Source organism: Tachysurus vachellii, chromosome 24, assembly GCF_030014155.1.
Source record: "Tachysurus vachellii isolate PV-2020 chromosome 24, HZAU_Pvac_v1, whole genome shotgun sequence".
In the NCBI taxonomy this organism is placed as follows: Eukaryota; Metazoa; Chordata; class Actinopteri; order Siluriformes; family Bagridae; genus Tachysurus; species Tachysurus vachellii.
In genome coordinates, this window is record NC_083483.1 from 4,536,353 (window position 1) to 4,549,995 (window position 13,643).

The 13,643-nt window shown below is 38.5% G+C and overlaps 1 protein-coding gene across 7 annotated transcripts in view; it reads left to right on the forward strand.

The window, feature by feature from the left end:
* Window positions 1–13,643, forward strand: part of dmd (dystrophin) — a 143,783-nt gene that overhangs the window by 44,523 nt on the left and 85,617 nt on the right. For all 7 annotated transcript variants that reach the window (XR_009647702.1, XR_009647700.1, XR_009647701.1 and 4 more), the window contains exons 34-47: window positions 32–202; window positions 531–707; window positions 970–1,092; window positions 2,184–2,354; window positions 2,487–2,603; window positions 3,011–3,142; window positions 8,936–9,088; window positions 9,318–9,476; window positions 9,577–9,687; window positions 11,220–11,362; window positions 12,030–12,153; window positions 12,734–12,909; window positions 13,072–13,219; window positions 13,355–13,486. Coding sequence is in view for 3 of the 7 variants with exons in the window: in XM_060859918.1 (XP_060715901.1) it covers window positions 32–202; window positions 531–707; window positions 970–1,092; window positions 2,184–2,354; window positions 2,487–2,603; window positions 3,011–3,142; window positions 8,936–9,088; window positions 9,318–9,476; window positions 9,577–9,687; window positions 11,220–11,362; window positions 12,030–12,153; window positions 12,734–12,909; window positions 13,072–13,219; window positions 13,355–13,486 (2,037 nt within the window). In the remaining 4 variants the exon portion in view is untranslated. The remainder of the gene's footprint in view (window positions 1–31; window positions 203–530; window positions 708–969; window positions 1,093–2,183; window positions 2,355–2,486; window positions 2,604–3,010; window positions 3,143–8,935; window positions 9,089–9,317; window positions 9,477–9,576; window positions 9,688–11,219; window positions 11,363–12,029; window positions 12,154–12,733; window positions 12,910–13,071; window positions 13,220–13,354; window positions 13,487–13,643) is intronic.

The window sequence follows — 13,643 nt, forward strand, 5'->3', positions numbered from 1 at the left end:
TTTTCAGTAAACCTGTCTCTCATGTTCTCAGGTAACAGAGGGAAAGCAAGCCCTAGAAAAAAGTTTTAAGTTACTGAGAAAATTTAAAAAAGACATTAAAACTCTAACAGAATGGTTAGCAGCTGTTGATGGTGAACTCACTCGTCGGTCATCGGTGGAAGGAATGCCTAGTGACCTAGAAGCGCAGCTGACGTGGGCCAAGGTGCATAAAAGTTAAACTAACAGAAGTACTGATACTGAATATTGTACTTGAAATGTTGGAATCTAAATACTGAAGTGAATTCACAGACAGGCTTTTGTTTCAGCCGCCATAGCTTCCATTTTATTTAGAAGAATAAATCAATTAAATAGAATCTTTTTAAATATCAGAGTGAGACATTTTATATTATTTCTAATGATGTAATTTATGTCCACACTATATCACAGAATATTATAGATTATACAGATAATAGCAGTCACTACATTTTACCAGCCCAGGATCCTACAAAGCAGCAGTGAATTACATAATTGCTGTAACATTTTTTTTCCAGGCCACACATAAGGATACAGAGCAACACACACCCCAACTCTGTTTAGTAAGAGATTTAGCAGAAGCCCTAAAAGCACATATAACAGAGGAAAGCCTAATAGATGACAAAGTCAGCCTGTTGAACAGCAACTGGATTGCTGTGACATCACGCAGTGAACAGTGGCTCAATTTGTTGCTGGTAAGAAAAAGCTGCTTATATACTCAGATACTGGTTCTTTAGTTGACATATTTTCTCTAATATGATATTTACCAATGAAATACATGCAAAATATTTGATAAACATGTATATGGAGTTAAAGTAAAGAAAAAAGAGTAAAGTTAGAGACATGTGAGTGAAACAATTTCATAAACACCTTGAGACAAAATTTATCTAGTAAGCCTGAAAAAAATCTTTAATGTCTTTCTCATCAAAATTTAAAGTTGAATTCTCTGTTTGACAGGATTACCAGAGTCAGATGAATACACTAGAAGAAAATGTTGCTCATATAAATGCCTGGATAGATGAAGCTGAGACTCAGTTAGACAAGCTGGAGAACCAGGGCTGCATTAACCATGTAATTAAGGTTTGTACCTTCTAAATAACCATAACATTAAATTATCACTAATATTGTGTATGTTCCCCATGTTCCACCAAAACAGCTCTGACTGTGTTATCTGGCACCAAGACTTTAGCAAGTTCATTTAAATCCTGTAAGTTGCAAGGTGGGGTCTCCATGGTTCAGTCTTGTTTGCTCAGAGCATCCATCAAATTGTGGAAATAACATATTGTCAGGAATGTAGTTAGAAATCACCACTCTCGTTAAGGGGTGTATTTGATCTGTGACAGTGTTTAGGTACGTGGAGCATTTCAAAGTAATAGCCAAATGACTGCCAGCACCAGGGGATTTCTAGTGGAGCATTGGCCAGAGCATTACACTGTCTCCATTGGCTTGCTTTCTTGCTCTAGTGTATCCTGGTGACAGCTCTTTTTTCAGCTAAGTGCTTATTCAGACAGGTTATCCTTCACTCCCCACGTGCATTAGGGTTCATTGGGCACTGTTACGACCCCGAGTTAAGTCTAGGGAGTTCTCAGGGTCATTAAACATACGTGCCTTTGCACGTAACAGGCACCCATGATTCTTTTGTCAGTTTACTGTTTGTCTTTAATTGGAACACTTTTTTAGCTTTTATCTACTGCAAACATTAACACCTTAACTTGAACCAAACTGAACCAACTGTTCACATGCTTTTTACTTGTGTGTGTCCTGTAAATACATTAGCACAATAATATGTCACTGTGACCTCTAAGAGTTGAGAAGACACATATTGCTGACTGTGTGATTGCATGATTTGGGCAGAGAACAACAGAAAGTTTTTGTGTTTAAAATTTAAGATTTTATTTAACATTGAGATCCTTTTCACTTGCTCCCTAATATGGTGCGCACACACAAATGTTAAACACCCCACCCCACCCCACACACACACACACTCACACAAACACACACACACAAAAGTGTGTGTGTGTGTGGTGCGTATAACATTTTGTTACTCTAAATATAGAATAATTGGATTTGTTTAAGCAGAATTGTGTAATGCATGTTATGTAACAGGTACATTATGAAACTTATAAAAGGTTATAACATGATTGTATTTGAAAATCACTAAAACTGATTAGAGTCTACAAGCAGAATTGGAAGAAATGCGTGGAAAGGTAGTTGATGTCCAAAATCTTGGTGAAGACATCATTAAAACCAGGGGGGAGCACTGTAAAACTCAAATAGAGCCCAAGCTGAATCAGCTTAGTCAACGTTTTGAGATGGTCACCAGAAGGATTCTTCATGGAGAGGTAACTAAATTTAAACTAAAACATTTATTACATATGTTGTTTTCATCTGATTTTAACAGTAATTGGGAACTTAAAAGCAATAGGCAAATCATCTGTGATTTTTTCCATTTTATATTTTAATGACCTATATAGGCTTCCACTCAAGAATTAGAAGAGTACCACAGGCAAGCCAATATGTGCCTTCTCCAGCTAGAAGAAGAGATTAAACTGGGTGAAAACATCAAAGAAGATGATTTCATAGAAGATGCAGTAAGACTCTTTTGCTTTTGCTATTATTATATTTGAGTAACTAATTGAATAACCCAATAAAATGAAAGATCCCATGCCATGACTTATTACTTATTTCTACTACTGTATTATATTGTAGGTATCATTTAATAATTATTTTGTCAGGGAGACTGTTGTCTGTACTTAAGTCAATTCATTAAGATTCTCCTATAAAAGCACTGCCACAATAGCATTTAGCTGTGACCTCTAAAAGTCAAGAGGACAGCCACCTCATATTGCTGACTTTGTGATTGTAGGATTTTGGCAGAAAAGAATAATAAAACAAAGTTGACTAAAACTCACATAAGATTTGATTTAGCCATTTGGCCAATGTGAATCATAAATAATATATAACCACATGCTGAGTTCATGTTCATATGCTTTTACAGGTTGTTGATGAAGATGAAATGAAGGACCTGTTCTTAAAAGGAGAAAATCTGCTAAAGAGAACCACAGATCCAGCAAAGACAGCTGTTGGTCAAAAACATAATCTACTTCATGATAAATACAACACCCTGAAGGTACAGAAATGGAATCATAAATGCATAGAATGCTAATTTTTTAAAAACATTTTTCATTATCATTATAGTTCAACGTATGGTTTAAAATTGAAGTCGTTCGAGACACTGAAGAAAACTCCATAAAGGTCAAAAACAGGCAAATTAAGTCAACATAATAATGAGATTAGGAAACTAGAAACACAGAAACAAGATGAAGACATATGCATGTAAGACAAACACAGAATACAGTTGTGCTCAAATGTTTGCATACTTGAAAACATTAAGTATGAATTTGCAATATGTGTACCAACATTTTTTAAAGAAAACATGAGTAAGAAGGCAAGACTAATGTATTTTATTTCTTATACGACTCAAGTTAATATGTAAGGCATAACAGAATGGAACAATCAGAAAACAAAACATAGCAAAAAAGAAAATAAGAAGATAATCCCTGTTCATAAGTTTGCATACTTTAAGTTCTTAACATTGTGTATTGTCCGCTTTAGCATCAATGATGGCATGCAGTCTTATGTAATAACTGTGAATAATAATGGTGCAGAATCCTTAATTCTCTCAGGTGGTATAGCTGCCCATTCTTCTTGGCAAAATGCCTCCAGTTCCTGTAAATATTTTGGTTGTCTTGCACAAAATGCACATTTGAGATCTCCCCAAACTGGTTCAATGATAGTGAGGTCAGGAGACTGTGATGGCCTCCAGAACCTTCACCTTTTTCTGTAGCCATTCGAAGGGCCAACCTTGCCTTGTGTTTTGTCATGTTGGAGCATCTGAGATCGTCCCATGCGCAGCTTTTGTGCTGTAGAATACAAATTGTCTTCCAGTATTTTCTGATAACATGCTGCATTCATCTTGCCATAAATTTTTACTAACTTCCCTGTGACACGGGAGCTCACACAGCTCCAATACATAAGAGATCCACCAGCATGCTTCACAGTGTGGATGGTGTACTTTCACTGTAGGCCTTGTTGAGCAGCCTGTATTTCTCTCAGTGAAAGTTGTTTGTGGGTTTTTCTTTGCGTCCTGAACAATTCTTCTGGCAGTATTGTGTGAAATCTTTCTTGGTCTACTGACCGTGGCGTAGTATCAACAGGATATGTAAACTTTTGATCCTTTAAGGGGTTATAGGGGCGCTTGGGCAGAAATCCAGGCTCCAGGAGGGGGACGGCAGTAGCAAGGTGAAGCAGTCCTCTCCAGGAGCGTAGTGTAGGCTCAGCAGGCAATCTGAAGTTGTGGATCAGCTGGAAGTTTCTGAAAAAGAATATCAAAGAGATAACGTCTATTAGTTCCATCAGGGACAAGGGTAAAGTGCTGCCCTGCCAGGTAGTACCAGAGGTCCTCAATGGCCCACTTAATCGCCAGGGCTCGCTGGCAGTACCAGGTGGTCGGACCAGGTGGAGGAGTGGACTACCACATCGTCCAGGTAGGCGGCAGCAAAAGCATGGCGGGGTCGAAGGACGATGTCCATGAGGCGCTGGAAGGTGGCCGGAGCCCAATGTAGGCCAAAAGGAAGGACCCGGTACTGCCAGCGGGCATTTGCGGTGCTGAATGCCGTCTTTGGTTTTGCCTCCAGTGCATGGGCCAACTGCTAATAGCCCTTTGTCAGGTCGAGGGTGGAAATGAACTGGGCTTCCCCAAGCACTCCACCAGGAGGAGGTGATAGCTGTCAAAATCCGAGATCTGGTTGAGCCTCCGGAAGTCATTAATTCAATTCACGTTTTCAATTCAAGTTTATTTGTATAGCGCTTTTTACAATGGACATTGTCTCAAAGCAGCTTTACAGAACATAAACATAGAACAGAAGGTAAACATAAGGAGAAATATAAAGAATTAATATAATAAAAATTCAAGATATATATAGTTCACAGTGTGTATGTATGTTTATGTATTTATCCCCAATGAGCAAGTCTGAGGTGACTCAGGCAGCAGTGGCAAGGAAAAACTCCCTTAAATTGGTAAGGAAGAAACCTTGAGAGGAACCAGACTCAAAGGGGAGCCCATCCTCATATGGGTGACACTAGAGGGTGTGATTACAAATATACAGTCAACAAATGTTGTATTGGTGTAAGGATCACATGGAGTTCAAATCTCCTCTTAGTATCACAGAGTCCAACTGCTTCTCTGCATCAGATACAGACAGGATGTTTCTCAGCTTGACAATATTTCTAAGGTGAAAGAAGGCTGTTTTTGTGGTATGGGCGATGTGATTTTCAAAAGACAGGTTGCTGTCTAATATAACACCCAGGTCTTTCACTGTCGAGCTACTAGTAACAGTACATCCTTCTAAATGGAAGTTAAATTGTGAGAGTTTCTGTGTACTGGTTTTTGGACCTACAGTATAAGTAGTATTTCTGTCTTATCAGAGTTTAACAACAGAAAATTGCAGCTCATCCAGTCTTTTATCTCTCTAAGGCATTGAGTTAATTTGGACACTTTAGCTATTTCATCTGGTTTTGATGAGATATATACTGTACAGTAACTGTGTGTCGTCAGCATAGCAGTGGAAACTCTCATGTCCCAAATGTCTCAAATCCCATGTCTTCTAATAATGTTCCCTAATGGAAGCATGTATATCGAGAAAAGCAGAGGTCCTAGAACTGATCCTTGAGGGACCCCATGATTAACTGGTAATAAACTGGAGGATACACCATTTAATTCTACAAAATGGTATCGATCAGACAGGTAGGATCTAAACTAACTTAAAGCCTGTCCATGAATACCTGTGTAATTTTGTAAGCGATCTAGGAGAATGTTGTGATCTATAGTGTCGAATGCAGCACTAAGGTCAAGTAGGACTAATAGTGACATACAGTCCATGTCCGAAGCTAAGAACAAGTCATTTGTGACTTTCACAAGTGCAGTTTCTGTGCTATGATGGGGTCTGAAACCTGATTGAAACTCTTCAAGGATATTGTTCTCCTGTAGGAGCTCAGTTGAACAGACACAACCTTTTCAAGTATTTTAGACATAAACGGAAGATGTGAAATAGGTCTGTAATTTGATAGGTCATTTGGATCTAAATTAGGTTTTTTGATGAGTGGCCTAATGACTGCCAACTTGAAGGATTTAGGGACGTAACCTAAAGATAACGAGGAGTTAATAATATAAAGAAGAGGCTCACCAGCTATATGTAACACTTCTTTCAGTAATTTAGTTGGAATGGGGTCTAGTGAACCAATTGTTGATTTAGCTGTTGTAATAAGTTTATCTAACTGTTCCTGTCCTGTGCTTGTGAAGCACTGTAGTTGTGTGTCTAGAGCCTTAGGCGAGGCTGGGTCACTAGTTGCTCTCGTATGTTGAGCGTCACCTATTTTATTCCTGATACGTTCGATTTTATCAGTGAAGAATCTCATGAAATCCTCACTACTGAATTGTGATGGAATAGTTTGTTCAGATTTCTGGTTTTCTGTTAATCTAGCCACTGTGTTAAATAAAAACCTAGGATTGTTCTGGTTATTTCCTATGAATTTGATCAGGTGCTCAGAACTGGCAGCTTTTAGAACCTGTCTATAGTTGGACATACTTTCCTTATACGTGATTCTAAAAACCTCTAATTTAATTTTTCTCCACTTTTGCTTGAGGTTACGGGTTTCTCTCTTGAGGGTGTGAGTATGACTATTATACCACAGTGCAAGCGTTTTATCTCTAACCTTCTGTAATCGGATTGGGGCAACAGTGTCTAATGTGCTAGTGAATATAGCGCCTATGCTGTTAGTCATTACATCTAGATTGTTTGTGTCTAAGGGTACAGTAAGATGTCCAGACAGATCAGGCAGGTTATTTGTGAATCTGTCTTTAGTGGTCAGAATAATAGTTCTACCGAGTCGATAACGTGGTGAGACACAGTTAGTCTATTCTACAGGTAGTGTGTACCTTATGAGGTAATGGTCTGTGATGTCATCACTTTGAGGTATGATATTTACTGTATATCAGTGACTTCTATTTTGTGTGATATTATTAAATCTAGTGTGTGATTAAGACGATGAGTTGCTCTAGTGATGTTTTGTTTAACCCCAAATGAGTTTAGTAAGTCCATAAATGTGAGTCCTAACGCATCGTTTGTGTCATCAACATGAATGATAAAGCGTTAATTGTAGGAGATTTTAACAAAGTTAACCAATAGGTCTGAAAGAAAATCTGCAAATTCTCTAAGAAAATCGGTGTAGGGCCCTGGTGGTCTGTACACGGTCGCTAGAGCAAGAGACATCAGGGATTTTTTTTCATTACAGACGTGAATGGACTCATCCGGTTTAGGCACCACCACAATGGGGCTGGACCAAGGGCTGGCAGACTTTTCCATAATCCCTTCCTTCAACATTAGTTCCACTTCCTCCTTGATAGCACGATGGTGGGCTTCCGGGACTCTGTATGGCCGCTGTCGGACCACCATCCCAGGAGGGGTCTTGATCTCATAGTGCACCAGCACTGTACGTCCTGGACAGGACGAGAAGACATCCGCAAACTGGTCCAGGAGCTCTGTGAGGTAGTGCTGCTAGGCTGGTGTGAGATCAGCCAGTTGTGTCCCAGCAAGAGGGGAACGGGGAGATCTGGGATAAGGCAAATGAGGAGCGGCCACTCCCCTGCTTTGCTCCGGATCTTAACCTGTGTGGTGGGGATCAAACGGACATCACCATGGACACACAAGACCGCGAGAGTCCCCACCGACTTTACTGAGGGGGGAAGTATGGCTGGCAGGGCGGCTATCCAATTTTCTCCTCTCCCAAACCAGTTCGGGTGCCTGTTGTTGTCGGGGCTGGGGGTGGCGGGGACTGGTCTTGGAAGTCTCTTTGTGCCTCCCGGCTGATTTCTAGGGTGGTCCTAGAACATTCCAGGGTGCTCAAGAAGTCTTTGGGGTTTCCCAGGTCCTTCAGCCCTACTGCCTTCTGTTCCCGAGCTGGTAGTGCCCACATGAACCCATCCATGGCCACTCTCTCTGCGACCTCCTTGGCGGGTAAGTAGATCATACTGTAAACACTGCCTGACGATGTGCAGCAGCTCATCCATCTGTGGACGGGGTTGCTGGTCATACCGCCATCTATGAAAATCGCCAGCTGCAGTCACGGGGGATTGACCGCAGCGGACGAGAATCTTCTCCATTACTGTCTCGTGGTCTCAGGCACTCTCTGGAGCAAGCGCATAATGCGCCAGTTGGGAGTCTCCACTAAGCAGCGGAGCCAGGGCGTTGGCCCAGTCCCGCTTAAACCAGCCCTCCCAGTATGCTCAATGGTGTCCAGGAACGCCTCTATGTTGTCTTCAGCACCAAGCTTAGTGAGCCTGCGCTGAGCATTACGGCCGGGATTAGGGAGGGGGATTGATACGGTGGGGGCCCCCCGCCGAAGCTCCAGTAATTCCTATGTGGTGCTCTTGACACTTTTGGCTAGCTCCTGGGTCACCCTGTGCTGATGGAGGCTGGCCTGCAGAAGATGCTGTAAGACCTGCGCCACAGTGGGTTCGCGAGCTTCACATTATCCACCAGTGTAGGGCACTTAGAGTGATGGGACACGGAGGAACAGGCACAGAAACGGGATTAGAGCAAGCAGTGTCATGGTTTTATTTTTCTTTAAGTTGCTAGTGCAATTTTTCTAATCAAAATATTAATGTGTACTAAATGCATGAGACTCACAGGTGCAAATAACTGTAAAGGATTGCAGCCAGGGTGCTTCTAGACCAGAAACTGAGAAATATGTCATTTTTGACAGACTAGTGCAAAGCTAGCTTTGAAATTTTACTTTATCTTAATGTTGTTTTATAGTATTTATATATAAAATATATTTTAATGTATTTAATTTGTATTGATAGAGCCTGAGAGCGCTTAGGAAGAAGAAGGCAATGGCTTTTGCCCCACAGTGGTACCAGTTCTGTAAGAGGTCAGATGATATGATGCACTGGCTTGACAACATTGAGAAGATGGTGGCTGGACTGCCAGATTCTGTAGCTCAACCAAGAGTAAAGGTAATAACTTATGTTAAAATATCTGCCAAGCTTCTCTGTTATAAAGCCATTTAATAATGGACAAATTATATTAACAAAGATCAATCAAATCTATAAATATAATCAAATCATTTTACTACTGTCTCAGTGACTTATGACTTGTGACTTAAGCAAAATAATATAAACATATAACAACACCATGTGTACTTATCAGGGTGAGATTTTCTGTTTTGTTTTTGATAAATTGGAGATTGCCAATGAGATTGAACAGCAGCGTCCAGTACTTGAAGATGTGCGGCGAGTTGGTCAGAAGCTCTCAGAAGATGGCTTTGTCAAACTGGTAGAACCGCGCCTCATTCCGATTAATAAACGCTGGGGACAGCTAGATATGAAATTTGAAGGATATAATGTGAGTAAAGTTGAAAAAAAAAACCTTTTTTATTTATATTGTACAACAAGCATGACTGAAGAATAATTTGTGTTTCAAACTTTCACCCTGTTCTGTAAAGGAACTGCAAGCATTACTGCGTATTATTGATGAAAATGATTCGCGACTGACCTCATCTATATGGTGGTCTGACATAACTGAAAATATATCCAAGCAAGAAAAGTGCCTTAAGGTAAGATTAGAAAAGGTGAACAAAGGTTTCAATAAATGAGTCACTTTAATAATGTGTTGAGTAAATAAAGGGGAAGATGTATCAAGACATGAGGTTTTGACCATGAGGGTTTGAGGGATGGGTAGTTCTTAACAATTCTTTGCCCAATGTTTGACCTGTTGTATATGGTTCTGTATAATAATAGGATTAATTTTAATTATAATTTGAATATATGAGAATGGCATCTATAAAGCATATAACAAATTTACCTAGCATGCTCTGAAGCACAAATCATGTGACATTAATAACCAGAATAACATGAAAATTACCACAGACCGGAGCTGTTATAAGGCTAAAGGTACATTGATTTCATGGTTAAGTCAATGAGGATCAATACATTTTGAATTAAGAAGAATCCTGTGTGTAAAGACATAAACTGATGTTGCAATCTATACTGCCCTTGGTTTTGATGGACTTGTGTTGTATTGGCAGCCTTAGCCTTAAATCAAAACAATACAGAGAGCAGAATACAGGTACAGCTAAATCACGTCACAGCCACAATAATCAATTTAACTGTACAATTTTAAAACTGTGAACTTAGGGCTGATTTAATGTCAATTGCTTAGCTGTACAATTGGGAAAATGTAAATCGCTCTGGATAAATGTAGTAAATGTAAAAAAAAAAAAAAGCCTTACCTCAATAGATTTCATTCATTCATCTTCTACCGCTTATCCGAACTACCTCGGGTCACGGGGAGCCTGTGCCTATCTCAGGCGTCATCGGGCATCAAGGCAGGATACACCCTGGACGGAGTGCCAACCCATCACAGGGCACACACACACACTCATTCACTCACGCAATCACACACTACAGACAATTTTCCAGAGATGCCAATCAACCTACCATGCATGTCTTTGGACTGGGGGAGGAAACCGGAGTACCCGGAGGAAACCCCCGAGGCACGGGGAGAACATGCAAACTCCACACACACAAGGTGGAGGCGGGAATCGAACCCCGAATCTGGAGGTGTGAGCCCCCGAAACCCCCACCCCCCCCACCCCCGTAATTGTAATGGACTATTTATTATGTCTATTTATTTCCTCCATGTTGTGTGTATTTTTGCCCGTTCTTGTGTTCGTGAATTTATGTTCCCTATCTGTTTCTTTTGTTAATAATATTTTTTTTACATGTTGTCCCTGTGTTTGGGTCTGCTTTTATCCCAGCATATCCTCTCTAAGAAAATTTTACATGCACCTTCATGTTTATGACCCTGTGAATCAACTGAAAAGTATTAAATAAATAGGGTAACGCAAACAAACAAATAAAACATTTCTAATGAGAGATTTTTGCCAGAGCAATAATTTCTGCTTTGGGTTGAGTATATGTTAAACTATTGTAAGTATTTATTTTTTACAGGTATTTTCACAAAATAAAACAAAATATGTATTTACTAAAAAAATAACAAGAGAATAATTAACATTCTACTTCACTTTCACATTTTATTTATACATTATTTATACTTTTAAATATTCTTCTAAATTTTCTTACCCAGGAAGTAAAGCATACTTTGGAAACTCTTGAAGCTCCAGTGATGGCTTTAGAGAAGAAAAACATACCTCCTCATGATAATCCACTTGTTCATCTCCTCAGTACCAAATGGGAAAAGCTGAAAAAGCTCTATCAGAATAGGCTAGGGTAAGTAGTAGTAAGAAATGTTGGTTTTTGGCATTCAGAGCACCAGAAATAAGATGCACAGCATCAAGCAGACAACCTTCAGGATGATTTTATGTTTTTGTTTTACTATAGTTCAAATTTAATTAGATTTTAAGTTAAATACATCATATCATCATTATTGTGAGGTCTTGTTTATGTAAAAATAGCTTGAAGTAATAGTTTAATTAATATTGAACTATTAATAGTACTTTATGTAATATTGAACTTTTGACTTGTATGAATAAGTGCTTTACTGGTAATTTGGTTGAGAATTACATTAAAATAATGTAATTTTTTCATATAAGTACTAAATGGGCATTTGTTGGAAACAAAAAAGTGTTGTCTTACTTTTACACTGTACTGTACCATAATTACATAGAAAAGAAGACACCTGACAATTTTCTTCAGAAATTGTGTTGGTTCTTTAACAGTAATTGTAGGAAGGGGAAAATGGGCTGTCTTAAAATGTATTATGTTTATTAAGGGTTTCTAAATCATTGATTTATAAAGTAACTCAGAATTTAATATAGACTGTGACTGTAGTTTTGTAACTTATTAGCAGGACTGCACTTTTTACCCTCTCTAACACTGTCTTTACTCATCTCACCTATCGTCTGGGCCTTATTTTGTCTATTTTCTCTCCTCCCAGATACTTTGACAAATGCAAGAAATATGAGGAGATGTTAAAAACCATCCACAGTTGGCTGACTGTTGCAGAAAAAACATTATTGATGTATGAAGAAAACCCAAACATCCACAGGAGCCACATCAAGGTAAAAAGCCAGAAATTCCTCTTCCTCTTTGCTGTTCAATCACAATTTAAATGGCTGATTGACCCACAGTGTGGTAATGCTTAACTCTGACAGTAAACGTCCTTACTTTTAAACTATGATGTACTGTGGATGCTCTTTTACACTTCAAAATATTGAGTACAAATTTTAAAGATCCGAAATCATTGAGTAAATATAAGTAAAACATGTCAGTAGATCTAGGTAATATAATGACCATGTGAATATAATTCAATATTAATTAATTAAATCTAATTAAAATACTAAAATAACTATAATTAAAGTCATTGCAATAGCAAGTCCCAACCAATAAAAATTAGATACTGTATAATTGAAATGCAAAGACTAATGAAATGTGAACACTATTATTCAACAAATGTGCACATTTACTACGATTTGCAAAAACTGTTCTAAAAATTTGTAGCTAGTCACTGTTTATGTTTCTAATTGCCACTCTAATCAACATGGCCAAAAGCAATGTGCATTTTTAATTATTCATTGCTTTAGGGAATTTGTATAGACCAAAAAACTATATTGAAATATATTTATGATAAATCACACACAGGAACTGCAGGAAGATTTGGAAAATCAAGAGGCAACAGTAAAAGCACTTAACTCTCTAGGTGAGGACCTAGCCTTGCAGGACAGAAAGGATAATGGAGAACAGATTAAAAATCAGCTAGATGCCATCAATACCCGCTGGACTACAGTGTTCAGTCAGCTGTCTGATATAAAGAGAAGGCAAGTATTACTGTTTCTTGTATTAACTTATTGTAACTTACTGTACATGTACTTGATCAAGAACATCACTTTGTGGGGGATGAACCCATAACTGCTGTTGCAAAAGTTGTCAGTTTTAGTACAGGCATTAACTTGTCTCTTGTGTTATTTGAAATTGTTTAGATCTACGGGGGAAAAGATTATACTTACCGAGCTTCATGAGGATATTGAAGAGTTTCAGTCTTGGCTAGATAAAGCAGAGTGCACTGCTGCCCTACCCATAGAATCAGACCACAGGGAACAGCTCAACATGGCATTAGGAAAAGTAAAGGTAGAGACATTTCAAATTCTGAAACATTAACTATAAAGTATATATAAATAATCAAAAAAAGTGATTCAAATATCTGGAAATTGGTGTAAATAAGAGGATTTTTGTGTTCTTTTGTTGTGTTTTTGATACTTTTAGGCTGAAGTAACAGAATTACCAGGCAGAATGAAAATATTACACAAAATGAATACAAAAGCTTCATCTCTCTCTGATGACAAAAACAAGAATTTGGTGAACAGTTTCAAGATTATCAACATGCGATGGGCCAAGGTAATCTTTTTACTTTGAAATACTTCTCTGTTCTTATTAGAATAATACTTGGAAACGTTTTTTTTTTTGTTTGAGTAGTCCAGTGTGGACTGCACGTTTTATTTCAATTTTTCAACATCATAAAATGTATTCCTAATCAAGTCAAGAAGCTTTTATT